At 41.6% G+C, this 17,426-nt stretch overlaps 1 protein-coding gene across 2 annotated transcripts in view; it reads left to right on the top strand.

Moving 5' to 3' along the window:
* Window positions 1-17,213, top strand: part of asic2 (acid-sensing (proton-gated) ion channel 2) — a 261,492-nt gene extending 244,279 nt beyond the window's left edge. Inside the window, exons 4-11 of one of the 2 annotated variants that reach the window (XM_026345198.1) lie at window positions 2,378-2,505; window positions 8,335-8,485; window positions 8,788-8,844; window positions 12,175-12,328; window positions 12,867-12,958; window positions 13,886-13,965; window positions 14,412-14,480; window positions 15,261-15,362. In XM_026345198.1, coding sequence (XP_026200983.1) covers window positions 2,378-2,505; window positions 8,335-8,485; window positions 8,788-8,844; window positions 12,175-12,328; window positions 12,867-12,958; window positions 13,886-13,965; window positions 14,412-14,480; window positions 15,261-15,362 — 833 coding nt within the window. Of the gene's footprint in view, window positions 1-2,377; window positions 2,506-8,334; window positions 8,486-8,787; window positions 8,845-12,174; window positions 12,329-12,866; window positions 12,959-13,885; window positions 13,966-14,411; window positions 14,481-15,260 lie in introns of both variants that reach the window. The other variant, XM_026345189.1, reaches the window with a different exon arrangement.
* Window positions 17,214-17,426: the final 213 nt, after the last annotated feature.

The following is a 17,426-nucleotide window of genomic DNA, read 5'->3' on the forward strand; positions in this document are numbered from 1 at the left end:
ATGCACGTAAGATCCATCCATCATTTTGAAAGAAATTACAGTAGATGAGTCATGAGTTGGTTTTGCTAGTTTTACACATTTAAGGCAGGATTTGAATGTTAAGTACAACATGAGCATGAAGGATTATGGTCACGTTTCTGCAGCAACGTGTGTGGGAGGCTGAAAAAGAAACTCTCTTTACGACATGCAGCTCTGGAGTAAGAAGAAGTTATTAGATGAAGTTAAAAGTTAGGAGGATTAAAATTGCAGTCTTGTTAAGCAGTATAATATGTGACTGCTTTGACTATGCACCACCTTCTTTTGCTGCCTTCCTCCGACCGCTTTCACATAGTAGCTCTAGAGAGTCTCCACTATTCTCTACTTTAGCTTTACTATATGTCTGATCACTTAAACACTTTTCTCAAACGAAGCCTAATGTAGCCATAAGTGACATGGCACAAACATACTGAGCACAATGACAAATATACTGGAGTATAAATCATATCATAAAAGCTGTTTCTCCGACGAGTCTCCAAGAGTAGAGGAGAAACAACCCTAGTAGCTCGTCTCTCAATAAAATGTCACCAAGATTTCAAACACCCAAGTCACCCGAAGCCAGTTGACTATTACTCTCTTGCTGTATGGTATGTATAAAATTCTGAAGTGAGAAAATGGTTCAAGAGGACCTCAAGGCTAAAGTCAGTCATAATGATCTTATTTAATGAAGGCAGTGTTTTGGCAGGGGCCATTGTGTGTTTAAACATGAGGTCACCTGTGTGTATAATGCTGTGCCCATAAAGAAATGACCTCTTTAATCATAGTGTGTGATTTAACCTATCAGCTTACTTTATCTGGTTTAGCCTGCTTTGCTAAAGTAGAAGCAAATGTGCTTGGGTGGAAAAAAAGTTGAGCCTGATTTTATCTCAATTGGCCTTTTAGATTTGATGCAGCCTGATTCAGCACCAGTAAACTAGATAGCACTATATTAAGCTCTGTCCTTACTTCAACCCCATCCAACAGCATTAGGATGAAAGCTGACTGCAACTCAGGCCTTATCTCCCAACATCATTGGCATGCCACACTAACACGCTCATGGCTGAATGGGTTTAAATCCCTACAGCCAGGTTTCAAAAGATGAAAAACCTTCCCACAAGAATGGAGGCTGTTATAGCTGAAGGTTAATGCTCATGATTTGGAATGAGATGCTCAACATTTACACTTGGATGTTTAGTTGTATACTCTATACTGCCTTGGAAAACGTTATACGGCATTTATTTGTTGTGTATAAGATGCTAATCCAGTTAGAATTTGAATTCTAAATGAACAAAACTGTGAGAGATTCTTAATGGCACAGCATAAAACATTAAAAATGCGAAGTCAGCGCCGAAAAATGTAGGTTGAGACATAAAGGACGGATCATTTGTGATCCACATACTGCACAAGACCTTCACTGCACATGACATGATACTATATTTTATAGAACGGACACTGCGCTGTGTCCTGGAAAGGACACAGTACAAATACCCAGTACACATTGATGCACACTTGGTCACAAACACAGACTCCCACAACACACCAGAGTTTCTTTCATAGTCTACATATGTACATACACAAAACCAGACAATGTTAATTTACTCTCTCCCAGTGATGCACTTTCAAACCTGCAGTGAACACACAGCCAAAAAAGAGCACGTTTGATCCACTCATCTATTCCTTAATATGAGGCCCCCAAGCTGTCACCGTGTCAGCCGCTGCAGATGCTTGTTTGATTGATGAGTGCATCATATAGTAGCGTGATGCTGCAGTGTGAGTGTCGTCTGTCAATATGTGAAGCTGCTGTACTGTAGCGGTGCTGTAGGGCTTCTTGTTGCGTAGCACTCTGAGGTGAGGTGTCTGGCAAGGGGGGAAAACCTTTATTATACATCTGGGAATACACCACCAAGTGTTAGGACATGGAGTGAGAACATGGTTGATTACCATGAAGACCTCTCTCCTTTCTCCCGCGTTTTCACTTTTTTTTTTCATCCTTGCTCTGAACGGCTGGTTAAATATTCTTTCATCCATGGAGTCAGCACTGAGCCTTTCTTTTGGCATGTGTTTGATGTCAAGGCAAATGGGATGACACTTCTCCGAGCATGTGCTCTATAATAAGACGATCTTTAAAGCTGGTGGCTTTGAGTCAAAAGCCTCAAAAGTAATTGCTAACAGGTTGTTTAAAACAGCGAAATTCAACTTCAGACTCTCTGCAACAGCATGCGTTGAATCCCCGAGCAGTTTATCCAAATCAGTCAAAAAAAAACCAAATGACATTTAGACTTCTGTTTTCCTGTTTTGCACATTTCTGCTTATTGGCTGAGTAAATCAGCTAACTAGGTCTTTCCATCTGTCTTCTCTCCAGAGGATACAGCCTTTGAGGCAGGTGTGCGGGTGCAGATCCACAGCCAAGCGGAGCCGCCATTTGTTCACGAGCTGGGCTTCGGCGTGGCCCCCGGCTTCCAGACTTTTGTAGCCACACAAGAGCAGAGGGTAGGTATCGCTGACTTCCACTAATACATAGTTAATAGCTTTTTTATCATTTCGCCTTCCTCTGTGCTGTCTTTCTCCTCTAATCCGCATGTTCAGTTTATCGCCCAGAGATAAAAAGCCTCGGTGATAAATAACTTTCCATGACAGGCATGATTGGATTTTCTGCATGACATTGAGTGTTCGCGTGTCGAATGAATGAGAGCTGCATGTGTGTCCCGATGCCCTCTGGACCCCCAGTTTGCCTCATTGGTCACTTGGCGATTGTTGAATGACGAATGATAACTTTCCAGTCTGTCAGCAGCTTTGACCTTGCTGGTAGAGCAGCGCTGCGCTTAAACTCAGCCCCACTTGATCATGCTGAAGTTTTGTTCCATCGCACAAGGCCATTATTTAAAGCTGTGGGAGTCACAGATGTATATTGCCCAAGGTATTTGATGTAAATTGCATTTTCTCAGTCACAAGAGACCCCTGTTTCACAATGTTTTGCTTTCCTTTTCATCCTCGTAGCTTGAGTTGAACAGGCTTCAGTGAGGATGTTTCTGCACTCCCAAGCTCAACGTCTGTTCTGACTCCACTCAGTATGTGCTAGTTGGGAATTCATTTTACTAAAGTTATTAGTTCTGTTTGTCACCGTCTCTTTTTGGGTCTGTATTTCTTCCCTTTTCTTTCTGTCTCCTTGTATCTCTAGTCCTGCCTCTGGGTTAAACTTTAAAAATTCATTGTGTAGCACTGCAGCTGGAGTTGACCAGATTCTCTTAAGATAAATTCTCGACCTTCTTATTTTTGAAATGGCCGCTGTATCTGCCATATCCATGTATCCATCCCAGCTTATTGTGCTTGGCATCCTGATTCCACACCTCCTCCTCCAAGTCATTGACAGCCCTCTATAATCTCCCTTCAGATTTACCAGTAGCACAGGGAACTTGGGTTGCTACTTTGCCCACAAAGTTCCTGCATCTCACTTCCAGTGGGTAGCAGTACTTCATCACTTATGCTCCTCCAACTCGTGTCCTGCAGTTATCTCCTCCTACTAGGGAATTCTCAATTCAATGACAAGGCTGTCAGGTGTGAGCCACATCACAACATCTCATCTAAGAGTTGTTTGTATGATAATGGATGTAAAAACTAGCTGCTTGCCCAGATCATCTCACATTTCCCCCCTCTTCCCAAGATTAAACAGTGATGCTTGTTGTCTGTGTCCTTTATAATAAATTCTGAAATGGTAGAAAATACTACAGAAACATTACTACATGGCAAATCCGATTTTAAAACATTGTGGATGACAACCCAGTAAATTACATCAAGAAGGAAGGCTTATACCATATTGGTGTGCACCATGTCCATCAGCAAGAAGCTACATTTGATTTAGAATTTCAGTGAATTAGGAAGTTTTAGTGTTTATCAAGTGTTCATCTAAAATGGCCAACACAAATGATCAACAAGATCTTGTCTATGAAATACAAACCGGCAAAAGACACATTTTGACGGAGTGGAGAGTTTACTTGCCCAGTCACTTTTGAGTGGGCCTCTAAATGCTTTACCATCGACACTGACAGCGTTTATGGGATGATCTCCGGGCTGAGGAAATTGTTTCTGCAGAAGTGTTGTCTTGTGCATTCATCTTGGGTTGCCTTGGTCCATTACTTTTCACGAAAGTTGTGTAGGGCACAGCATGTCACAGTCAGATAAAGGAAAATGAGCAGCACAGATCCCATTCTTTTCAGAAGACTTCTCCACCTAGCTTTTAGTCAGATACAATATACAGAAAATGTGCCTTTATCAGTAATTGTATTCTCTAAAGTTGCACTTTACAGGTCATACTCCAAAACCTAAAAAACGGAGAAGGGTTTTGTTTAACAGCTATTGTCTGTGTGGTATAAGGCCTGATTTCATCTCACTTTCTCCTTTATTGTTTTAGCTGAGACATTAACTGTTTTTAATGTCTCAGCTTTTCAGTCTTACATCATCAGATCATTTCAGTTTAGAAAGCCATCATGACCCTGATTGGCGTGTACAGTATTTGTCCTTGATGAGTGAATTCCAAGTTATTCACACAATTAAAAGTTTGATATGTCATATGCTTATACATGAAGCTTATACAGGCCTCATGCATGCACGTACAGTACTGTAAACACATTTTGTGTCAGACACTGGCATTTTATCATCAGTCACAAATGGCTGCTTATTTACTCATCCAGCACTTAACGAGCAACATTGTCTGTCTGCTGACTGTTCATACAACCTGTTTTCAGAGCTTTTTTGCTGACAATATTAGATCAATGAGAATGAACCAACCAGCACAATTTGGAAGATAAAACAAAAGAAATCAGCATGCATTGTATAATAATTTTGAATTGAAGTTTTTGCTGTTGCAGCCATACTGAGCCAGACAACAACCTGCTAAAAAGCATAAGAGCAACTTTTTTTTTTATAACATACAAACATTAACACGCATCTTGTCATGTACTTTAACTTGTTTAACAAGTGACTAAATGTTCAACAGTGCACGGCTCATTGTCCGGGATAATTGTGTTAATGCAACATGTGTATAACCATTGTATTTATTACCTTTTAAGACTGATCAGACACTCAAAAGGGGCTTAACTTATCTAAACAGAGGTCCAGGCAGCAGGAGCCTGTAGTAATATCCACAGGCCAACAAGCAGAGTCTAGCATCAGATTCTGGTGCATGAACAAATCTGCTGAGCCCCAAAGCTACCAACCATGTTTTTGGAGTTCTTCAGCATTCAGGCGAAAATTCTGTTTATACAGGAAGTGTCATGGGTATAAACTCCTTACGTCAGCTGGTATCAGCTCAGTCGAGTTGAGTTTGTACAGGTTTGCAGTACCGAATGGTCTCAACTGCAATAGCACTCACGCACAGTAAGCCCTGTGGGGAAACTATGTCAGTCAGCACCTGTAAACCTTAAAGTTAAATTTGGTCACACGGTTGTCAAGTGAGTTTCAACACTATTTAGGGTTGTGTTTTATCTATTATATATTGTGTTATATATGCATCTCATTTGGTAATCATTTTATTTTCAGTCTTACATCATCAGATCATTTCAGTTTAGAAAGCCATCACTGTAACAACGGTATGTAAAAAGTTTGAGTTGAGTTTTAGTGAATTTAGTGCAAATGAAACAGCAGATAATAAAATCAGAGTCCATTTGGGTTTTTGGAACTTTTCTTCCACAAACTTTAGTTGAAATGTTGCCTCGCTACATCACAACTTAGCATGGTGCTGCTATTCAAAGAGTCACCCCAGCAGTAGGCAGGAAGGAGAACAGAAGAACTATCCACAGATGTTGGAGCCCCCTGGGTAATGAACCTGCGGGGCTTCTGTCTGTCAGCCCAGTTCTATCACTGGTTGGATGAAGAGGGTCGCTCCTTTGCCCTGCCTGCTGTGGGACCACTTCCCATCTTCACAAGTACACACAGCGGAGACACAGCAAATCAGCCCTAGCTAATTAACACACAACTGCACTTTATACGAGTAGCTGGGGAAAACCCGTCCTACTATTAGATGTTCCCACCTGTTTGTTCAAGCTGCTTTTTCTGTAGAAACCTGGGGGCACTTTCAAATACACATTGAAAACTAATCATAATAATGATGATTGGGTGGAGTATTCGGGGCCAAGATTTGAGATGGGACCTTGTGGAGCATGTAAGAAGTTGGTGATTAGTGGCTCTGTAGAATGGATACCAATCAGTCTGGCTGTAAAAATGACTTTGACAAAGAGTTTAAATGAACTTATCTTGCTAATAATATGGGGCCTAGATTAAAGCTACATAATCAAATGAGCTGAAGGTTCAAAGTGCACAGCTGACGCTAATGGTTGAACGAGTCCTCACACACAGACGGGAAAGTTACAAATGTAAGTTCTTCAGACAAACATTGCCCTTGTGTGGGGTTTAATACTGAAGCTAAAAGGACACAATGTTCCCTTGGTTAAGAAATGCATCCTAACCATTGCTCCTTTGCTGCCTCTTGATTCAAGCTCTGGCTCTTCTTTGTTTTAGTTTATGTCTGTAATGTTAGCAAAAAGAAAAAATAAGAACACACCTGAGGGTATTTGTTTTGGAACACCAATTTGATTCAGTGTTTTAGCACCGGACGACTGACCCCACCAGGGTTAATACAATGACCTTATTAAAGTCTTGTTCAAATTCAACTGTTTTAACAATGTCCCTTGCTGCCAAATTGTAAATTCCAATTAAAGCATTGCCCCAGTGTAACAGGGGAATGGACCATTGATCAATAACGCACAGAGTGGGGTGCAGGCCTCGACTCTTATTAGACAGAGCATAATCAGGTCAGCCGGTCTCAGCGCAGTGAAAAGTGATATTGAGCACCTTGAATTATCACATTACAGAGAAATAATCAGATCTCAAATCTGCCTGAGTTGACTCTAATTAGGACAGAGTGAATATTAGCAGAGGTGTGAAGGTGATTTTAAAGGTTAAGGATTGCTGAGAAGCACCTTTCTTAAGTCACTAATGTAATTAATAACCTCTAGATGACAGTTTCCATTGCTCATGCTGCCATCAACGAGGGCATGTTTAATTACCTCAAGAGACATTATAGTCATGCCCAGAAATGGCCAGAGGCTTGTGTATGCTGAAATATTCAGCACTCTAGATTGCTGTTTGAATTGCATTTAAATTTATCGTCCTCAGCGTTGGTTGAAGCGTTTCTATCTGCAGACAGCATCAAAATCCTTCAAAGCAGAGGCACAACGTTGCCTGATAGGAGGGGCAGGGTTTCAAATTCTGTCAGTGCTAACAAGCAAACTGTGGCCAAATTTCACCTGGCAGGATGCTGTGTTTCGCCCCATCCAAAAAATTGCTCTTTTGGCAGAGGAAGCAGTCTCACTTGGGATGCAATGAGATGACAATGAAGAGAACCGGGGAACAGAGGGTGGTGGGTGATGGATACCGAGAGCACGGCTAGAGTGTGCTGCCTGCGTCGTGGAGCAGATGGGCCTCCACACTGCTCAGGCCCAGTGTCCCCTGTTCCTCATCTGCTGTCCCAGTCGTCAGAGCTGCAGGAGCAGGAGGAGAACATTTGGAGTTTTTGTGCTCATGTCACCGGGTGTTGTGGGATTTTTCTGACAGAGACTGGCTATCTGTTGAATTGTTTTCCTCGCCGCCTGTTTTTTTGTTTTTTTTGTGAAGCTCTTGTGCTTTTCTGCTTTGGCCAAGTTTCAAGGACTAAAGAACCCGTTTGGCAGAGCTGCTTTCAAGATCTGAACACATTTTGGACTTAATAAATTGAATTTCTGTCTGTGTGTGTGTGTGTACAAAGTATGTGCGGGTTTTGAAAGCATTAAAAACTACTGAATTCATTGCCCTGAAAAAGTCTTAAATTTCATCTACAAAGGTACTGCCTGCTTCCTTGCTTGCTGTACCCCTCATATTAGTTACAAATATCTTCTGTGTGGGGCTGCAGGCTGTGGTGAAACTAGTGCAACAACAGATTGTGCTACAGAAGGCTGTTTAATCCTTTCTAGTCAACATCATCAGACATGTAGCCATCACTGTTTGTACCATCAGCTACAGGAAACTCATTGACTCGATATGGGCAAGTGTTCATTTTATCCAATCTGTTTCCAGGTCATGTGAATTGACTAATTGTATTATTAGTAAGGACTGACAAAAAAAAAATAAAATGTGATAATAATGAATAAAGAGGCAATTGGCTGGTGTGACAGTATAAAAAGGTGTGGAACTGCTTTCTGTGTAGTAATAAAAACAGATCCCATCACGGCACCACGTTGTTTCTTCCTCCAGGTCTCACTAACTCCACACCTCCTTTCTCACCTGTAGCTGACCTATCTGCCTCCCCCGTGGGGAGAGTGCGAGTCCAAGGCTCTGGAGTCGGGCTTTTTCCAGGTCTACAGTGTAACCGCCTGCAGGATTGACTGCGAAACACGTTACATTGTGGAGAACTGCAACTGCAGGATGGTGCACATGCCTGGTAAGCATCGCTGCTCTTCAGACTTCAGACTTTTGGCAGTGTACGGAGCAGGCATTCATCAACAGGACTTTCCAACGAGCGTGCAGTATTTTTTTTTATGAGATTAAACATCGTTCAGAGGCCTCATTGACATGACAGGTCAATGCTGTATTTTGAAAACGCCTGGAAATATGTACGTGTCAGGAAAAGGGTGCTGCACATTGTTTCTAGACTTCTGACACTTTGTAGAGTCTTCCAGAAATGTAATGTTTAAACACTGCCTACACTCTTTTCCTGATGTGTTTCATTTCAACCGTATCTAGGTGATGCTCCGTACTGCACGCCTGAGCAGTACAAAGACTGCGCTGAGCCTGCCCTGGGTAAGTCTGCACATAAACATGATTCAAGGTGACACATTCGTACTGTGTTGCTGGTTTACATATCACTATTTGCTTCAGCAGAGGATTGCCAATTTTTTTTCTCATAATGATTTTGAGCTTTAATACTAAACCTGTAAGAGCAGCTGCACTATATTATTATGAATTCCAAAAAGTTTTGGGAATGGCTGATATGTCCTTTCATACCATACTGTACTTTCAGAGTCTCTGTCTGTCATTGCACTTAGTTTAAAATGCAGCACGTTGAGTCTGGAGGCACAGAAGTGCATGATGAAAAGTGTATGTGTCACTTCTTAAGTTTTTGATTTATCAGGAGAACAGGACTCATCTCAACATTTCCTCTTGTGTGTGAAGGGCTCATCAAGTCTGTAACCAACATCAGTGCAGACAGAGTCTGCAGTGTTTGAGTTCAATTTAATGGACGGACGGTCAGATAGATAATAGGTCATATTTCCCGCATTGGGGTAATTTACACACAGACATGTAAGAGTTTTTTTCCTTCTAAATTCCAGAGTTCATATTTGCTTTGTCAGTATTATCAAATGTTGGCTTCTACAGTTGTTCATTTGTCTTTTTATGAAAGTGCCCACAGTGTATTACCTTACATTTTGCTATAGCCAACCATCATGAAAGTCAGAAGGGATGGATATCTTGTGATTTTATCTAAATTAAATTCCTAAGACAGTGTGTAAAAGTCAGGGTTTTAGTCTTCAGCAGGTTGATATCAGTAAGAATGACTGATGTGTGTTCACAGAAAGTGTGGTGTGGGTAGCATATTAACAGAGCAGCAGCAGCTTTGGTCCGGCATGTGCTTTTAAACAGGAGGTGTTCAGGTACAGTGCAAAGTATAGGTCACCTACATTTTGGCAGCCCTCCAAGCTCAGTACACAATCACTTTATTTACTGTGTAAACTTGAAAAATAGACGCCATAAAGACATTTCAGGGCTGGTCAAGTTTATGCACATATGCACATCTTCCACTTCACTAACGGTATTTTTTGCTGAGGCAAGGATTGTCCGCTTGCTGATCTTTAACAACTTTAATGTTATTGTTGAGAAAAGGTTTTTACCTTTTCTGTGGGTGAAGCGTAGCTGGAGGCAAAATATGCCCCTGAACGTGTTAGCTTGCACTGGGTTGCTAGTTTTTTTGGCTTGTATTTTTATTCATTAATTTGTTGCATACTAAATTAATTCATCATAGCACACTCAATACAATAAAGTCACAATCAGACATATTGCTTCTAATGCATTTTACATTTTTGGTGACTAAAAGCCCATAGTCAATGACAATATAAATAATACATTCAATATACAATAAGCTCTAAAGCATAAAAGCATTCTAAGAAATGTGTGACCTTTATGAGCCACAACTTGTGGCCAGTGGGAGTTACAGCAACATCAGTAAAAGTTTCTCTCCTCCCACACTAGTCACTCTGCTCATCCCCCATCCACCACAAAAAAAAAAAAAAAAAAGATTTCTGGAAAGCCAGAAAAGGTAATTTTCTTCTTCAATGTAGCCAAGGGCAACAAAACTTTCAGGCAATCAGCATTGAGGATGCAGACTCCCACACCATGAGAGCTTTTGCTTCAACTCACCAATGTGTCATTAACATGCACTCAAAACCACAAGTTACACTGTACGATGTTGGAGGAGTGTACACGGCTTTGGAGCTTACTCCAGAAAACTCTTCTTCTCTCGCTTTCCTGTAATTGGCTTCATTTTTGAGGTTTTCACAATCACACACACACACACACACACACACTGCTTGGATCATTGAATGCAAATGTATTCTAGTTTTAAACTCAATGCCAATTTGCTATAGCCACCAGAGAAGATTTTGCACGCCAAACTTTGATTGGGTTTTTTTTTTTCCTCTCTGTAACTGTGTCACTCATGTTCTGGAGACAACACAGAAAATATTTTTTAATAGAAGACAGCTGCTTCTGTTGTCTCTGCATAACGCGCATATCCAGTTATTTGCTTTTGACGAAACAGAAACAGCTTATAATTATACAAACAGAGACAAAACAGTTATTTGCAATGAGATCCATCCTGCCAAAACCGTTGTTTTCTGTCGGATAATTATTTGAACTTAATCATCTTGTACTACCAGCTAGTTAGGCATCAACATTTAGAAAAATATTAATCTTATTAGGAAGAAATGTGTTATGGTAATTTCAGATTTAAATGTGTGTGAAAGAAAAAGAGTGAGGGAGGTGGACAAAGGTGAGAGGCATACAGAGAGAAATCAATCATTTGAATGCACAAGGCCTTGCTCCCGTGTATCCAATAATGTCTCATTTGAATAAATATAAGAGACCACTGAGAAGCCATATTGAATTTCTTCATGCAATTACGTGACTGTGTGGCCCCGCCAGCTATTAGTGCACCATGGGGGATAGCTGCTTCGTGCTCTGTGATCTGCGGGCCTGCCACAGAGCTGCCTCAGTGAGAAATAAGGCTGATAACATTAACTTCTCCTTTGCTTTTCATTCAAATAATAAGTGGTGGGTGTACAGTCAGATTTTAAATTCGAGGAAGCTCCAACAAGAGAAGTTTTTGGTAGTGAGAAAGGACTTAAGGTATAATCTCTGGTGAAATGAACTGAGATCTATTTAAACTTTGGGACTTAAACACTGAGCTTAAGAAAGTGATTTGCGAGGAATGTGAGCAGCCTCGATGCCAGAGAAGCATTTGATGGAGCTATATTTGAAAAGCTCGTGTCACTCATCATTACCATCACTGCGAGCGAGTTGGCGTTATGGAGGCGGCTGTGGGCTTAAAACAAAATCATCCACTGCATTGAATTAATTAATTCATTTTTTTCTCTCTCTCTCTCTCTCTCTGAGTCAAAGCAGAGCCGTGAACTGGGCTTGGTATTTCCACATCAGGGTTTTGTCTCTGTCGGGGTAAAAGCTGCTGTAGGGCATGTTTGTGTTTGGTGCTTTACATCCTCCCCTGTGACACTGACAGTGACATTGACTTATACGGTTGTTCGGGCTTTTAAAGGAGTAAACATCTGCAAAAACTCCAGACACAATATTAATGGGACTGTATGCATTGCTTTATTCCAAGGATGCCAGTATTTGTAGGCACAAAGCAACACAAGCTTCAGGCCTGTACTTCATTTTAACAGCAACTAATGTGTTTTACTAATGTAAGGTTGTCTCAGAAGTGTAACAAAACCACCTAGTATCTAAAAGAGCATTTTCCCTTTCTGTTCATCACCCTCAACCCATCCTTGTTTTATCTTTTCCCAATTTAACGCTCCCCCCCCCCCCCCCCCTCTCCATCGTCATGCCTTTGTGAAGCTAAACTGTCGGCTGTGGAGAGCAGCAACTGCATGTGCAGGACACCGTGTAACATGACACGCTATAACAAAGAGCTGTCCATGGTCAAAATCCCCAGCAAGACCTCGGCCCGCTACCTGCAGAAGAAGTTCAACAAGACGGAGAAGTACATCACGTAAGTAGCCAGTTTTCCGCCTCAGGTAAATAATCTATTTCTGATTTTAGGATGTACATACATACTTGTTGAGACAGTTCTATATACAGATATATATATATATATAGATAGATATTTAATTCATTGCCAATACACCAATCAAGGCAAATGCATTTCAACATTTTTCAAATGACTTTCCAATTTATCTGATGAGCTGAACATCCACAAGTACACATTAAAGGGGACAACTATGCCAACTGAGCAGAGCATTGACTGGTGCCCCTCCCTGCCAGACAACAGAGCCAAAAAGCCTCATTGCTGCCCACATTGTTTTGTATAACCCTTTAAATAGGGGTTTTAAAGACTCCAATAGCTATGACTGGCCTTGATAAGCTGAACCGCTGCAACAAGCATGATCTCCTCCCACACGGTGGTCATGTTTCCCTGAGTTGCTCAGCTCTGTAGCAAGTGGATGCACTGTTGCTGAGTGCGTCGCTTGCCAAGTTATTTGCCTGTTGTGGGATTTATTGGGACAAATGCCCTGTTTTGCTTTTTGCAGAGACAATATCTTGGTGCTGGATGTGTTCTTTGAAGCTTTAAACTACGAGACCATCGAGCAGAAGAAGGCCTACGAGGTAGCAGGGTTGCTGGGTAGGTCTTACTCTGCGTTGCCTTTGATTTTCCAAAACTAGATCCAGTCTAGTTTGTCGCAGCCATGCGAGTTTTGTAATCGGCTGGCCCTGACGTAGATAAGATAATTCAAAGATGCCTAATTGGATGGTCAACAAACCTGGTGATGATGCATTTAGGTTGTGTAACAAGCCATGAACAAAATGTCTACGCTGACAAAGTGGTGTGATTTTACTGGCAGGAAGCTAAATTTGTCAATTCTCCCTCCACAGTGCAGATGTAGCAGCATCAATAAATGAAAAGAGCAGCAGTTAACCTTTCCACAAGCTCTAACTCAACATAAGGGGGTCGGTGCACTGTTTTCAGTTTTGATTATGCTGCTGTCGCTTGTTTTAATATTGAACAATTCACTGAGGCAAGAGGTGTTGTTGAACTATAGAGGCAAATAAAAATGGAGCCCACGTGACGCGACAATGTATGTGATGCTGAAAGTGAGCAATAACAAGAAAATGAGATGTATTACAATCTGATCTGCAGCATTTTATTATGTAAAGCTGTTGTTTTCGGCCAGATCTGATTTGACCAGATCAGATTTGGTTTCAGATCTAATTTATTAAGACAGTGCTCTCTCTGACTGAGCAATAGTCTGCATCCATGCATGTCACATGATTTCAGTAGTAGTGCACTGCTCAGTGAGAAGAAGAAACAGACAACGTTTTGCATTAGCTTTGCAAGTAAATTAGGAAATAAGGCAGGACTATAGCCCTGTAGCGAGCTGAGGTTGCACGTTTGGATTTACCAGTTGGGTTCACTCAGTAATACCAGATGCACAACTTCACAAAAATGTTGGATTAACTAAAAGTGGAAGCGATAGATTCTTTTGTTTGTTTTCTTCAGTTATTTGTCTTCTTTTTGTGTGACCGTGCACACACTGTGTGCCTTCTACAGGTGATATTGGGGGTCAGATGGGCCTGTTCATTGGAGCCAGCATACTCACCATCCTGGAGCTGTTTGACTACGCCTATGAGGTCAGTCTCAAGTTGCAATTTCAACTCAGTTTGTCTAATTACTCCCTTACACATCACCTATCCTGTTTTTAATAAACTTTATGTGTTTATTTACTTATTTTTCAGTTAGAGGTAGAGCATTGACCGTGAAAGCTGACACCAGGTGACAAAGCAGATAAAGCAGAGTTAGTTTACTTTAGTTCAGATGGGGATGAAGGACAGTGTGATAATACTCTGTGTGCCCTTCTTTAAAGCTTCCCATGCTGCTTTCAGGTACACAGAGTTCTGACAAGTACATAATATTCTTCACCTCTGTAGGGCTTTAGAAATATGCAGGGAAAGTAATTTTCAAGTGATTTTTTTTTTGTGTTACCAACATAATTAGATTTAACTTGTGTTGATGGTGGACAGTGTACAATGTAACGCACCATAGTGGATTTGCTTGTTTTATATTCCCTGATCTGCAGGTGGTGAAAGACAGATTGCTGGACTTACTGAGCAGAGAAGAGGAGGAAGAGAGTCATGGAGAGGATGTGGTAAGAGCCTCGTTTAACCCTTTATTTGTCAGTCTTCTTCAAGTGCTCCGAGTGAGTGGAGCGTGTTGATTCAGTGCAATCTCACTCACTCTGATCATGCATATCAAACCTTGCCCTATCCCTAACCCAAGCATCTGGAACGAGAAGCCTAGCAAATCTAAGCCTGTGTTCAGACCGTCAGCAGCATGCCAATTTGGCAGGAAAAGCTTTGCTCTTTGAGGGCGCTCTAAGAGAATCAGAGCAACGAAAGGGCTTCTGCTGGAGGAACTAATCCTTTGTTAACAAACACCTACCTGAACATCAAATCTCAGATAAATCAACAAATGCTACAGCGTAGAGGAGTGGTTGGGGTGGCGGAGGTGTAGAGGTTACTCTCAGGCATTTTTCCTCTCTGCTCGATGACCATCCTGTATGGTGTGAGGCATTGAGTTCCAGTCATGCCAGCATTACAATTAGCTCCCTTAAACTTACTCATTGTATTTGGTGTTTTGACTTCCCCATGAACCCCTACTTTAAATGTTACTGATCAGCTGCAAACCTTGTCAGTAACTGAGAGACAGTCATTATTTTCTCCAAGCTGCTCTATAGGAGTTGTGGTTAGGTTTGAAGTTAATGGTGGATACACACTTTTGAATAAGCTGTGTTAACTAATGGGGCATTCACGCTGTTAACAACAAGTCTCTTGGCGCTGGCGAAGCTGTAGGTGTGGAGCTGTGTTATTTTAAATGTTTAGTTTACATGTTTTACTTCTAGATGGCTCTCTTTCGATCTTTTTCCCAGAGTTCCTGTGACCCGGTGGCGAACCACTCAGAGTCCATCAGCCACACTGTGACAGTCCCCCTGCAGACAACACTGGGCACTCTGGAGGAGATTGCCTGCTGAGGCCCTCAGAACTACACACATCCAGCAGCTACCTCTACTAGGTGGCGCTACATCCTCTGTTAGGGCACCCTGCTGGACCTCAACAGGGGAGGGGAGGAGACAAGGACAGGAGACAAGGACAGGGGTTGGCCTGAGGACAGCACTTCGTTTTGTCACACTGCCCTGTCTGAGGCACTAATTGGGATTAAGGAGCTGTCGACTGGACTTATCGGCCCTCTCTGTCACCCTGCACTGTACTGTAGTGGGAGGGCGCCCTCCTACGTGGCAGACCTTCTAAGTCTCCACATACTTGCACACAGAAAATCAGAGACTGGGTGGAATAACTACCAATAAAGGGATTTGTCCCCGTGCAGCATATCTAAGTAACAAACACACCCATATGTCGCTCACTGCCAAATGAACTGTACAAAATCAGTTTTGAACTGTCTCAACTGCATGTGTTGATCTCTCTTGCTCTCTTTGCCGACGCATACGTTGGACTGCAGCGTAGCTTTACCATACACGTGTGCCATTTGTCTCTCTTTCGAGCAGGACAGGCCTGTGACAGGGGCCCCGGTGAAATATCGAACTTCGAATGTACAGATTGAACACACGGTTGTTTAAAATCATAGTTCAGACGTGTCCAATCCATCTTTGAAAAACTACTGAGGGATTTATCACCTCCAAATTAATTAGCTTGAGGTAAAAGGGGTTGATGATGTATAAGCATTACTCAGAAAAAAAAAACCCTGAACATTTAGCTTTGTTTAATGAAAAGAGAGTGAAATCTGAACATTTTACAGCCCATGTTTTGCATATTTTCTCACCTGTCAGTTTCAGTTTAATCAGTATAGTAGAAGGCATGTTTGCTGCTGACTCCCAGGGTGCTAAGCTGTTCTCTATAGACATCTTTAAAGGGATGTCATTCTCTCACTGTTAAATTTATACGAATAAATGACTGGCTTCTGGCTGCTGCACCTCACCACAGCACCTAGCTAAGTAAGACAGAATCTGACTTGATTTACCCGCCAGACATTGAGCTGTACAAAACCTGGCAGTAACTGAATATGCCCAAGGTGATGTCTAAGTATCATTTCATTAGGAGAATGGCAGAGTGATATCTCGGACAGCTATTACCATGTTATCAAGGATTCATGATGCAGCCAGGAAACTGTTTTAGGATATAGGATCTGCTGTGTTATGATGTAAATATATGTGTTTTTCTCATAAAAAAAAAAACAAAGCAAACGGGTACCAGGCAGACGGGCCTGAAGCAGATCTAATTCAAAAGATACGTCAGCTCCTGGTCCAGAAATAACGTCACTGTGTCCGTCACGTTTTTTCCACAATGTTACTCAATCTACATCTCTCCGTAGGTGAGAACGCTATGACGGACAGTAGCATTTCAGAGTAGTTGAACAGCATGCTAAAAATGAAGGACACGAATCGCTGCGTGCACCAGGAATCATTTTCTAAATAACAACAAATCAACAACAGTTACATACGGTATATACGGCTTTACACCAAAAGCTTGTGTGAGACCATTTGGATAATTTAGTGTATATGAGTTTTCTATTACTACTCCATGAACATCCTAGCATGGTCTCTGTCATCATGGTAATGTACATTACAGGTAGGAATGAATTCAAGTGCTTTGTGCGACTCTTTGAATTATGATTTCCCATCTGTGGCTCAACCTGCTGTCTCTGTGTACTATCTCATGTTGTGGCTTCTGACAAACGCAATCCTCAGCCGACCCTGCAGGTGCGAGGCGAGCGCGTCTCACTTTGGCTTGGTGGCAGCGACATTGGCTGTTTTCTTCTTCTCTACTTCGGCTTCAATTGTGAACACAGGACAGTGTTTTCTCATTTTGTGATGCAACATACAGTGTGTGTTTTTAATGTGAAACAATTAAATGAAATAAGTTGTTTTGCAGAGCTGGTGTCCTGTTGTAAGCAGGTCGAATAGATCTGTATAGCACCTTTCTACAAAGAATACAGTTCGAAATAAGTAAAGAAAGCTAATAATGCATCCAAAACACATGCAAAACAGACATTTTGATGCATTCCTGAACTTCTCATTTGC

This window comes from Anabas testudineus, chromosome 8, assembly GCF_900324465.2.
Source record: "Anabas testudineus chromosome 8, fAnaTes1.2, whole genome shotgun sequence".
NCBI lineage: Eukaryota > Metazoa > Chordata > Actinopteri > Anabantiformes > Anabantidae > Anabas > Anabas testudineus.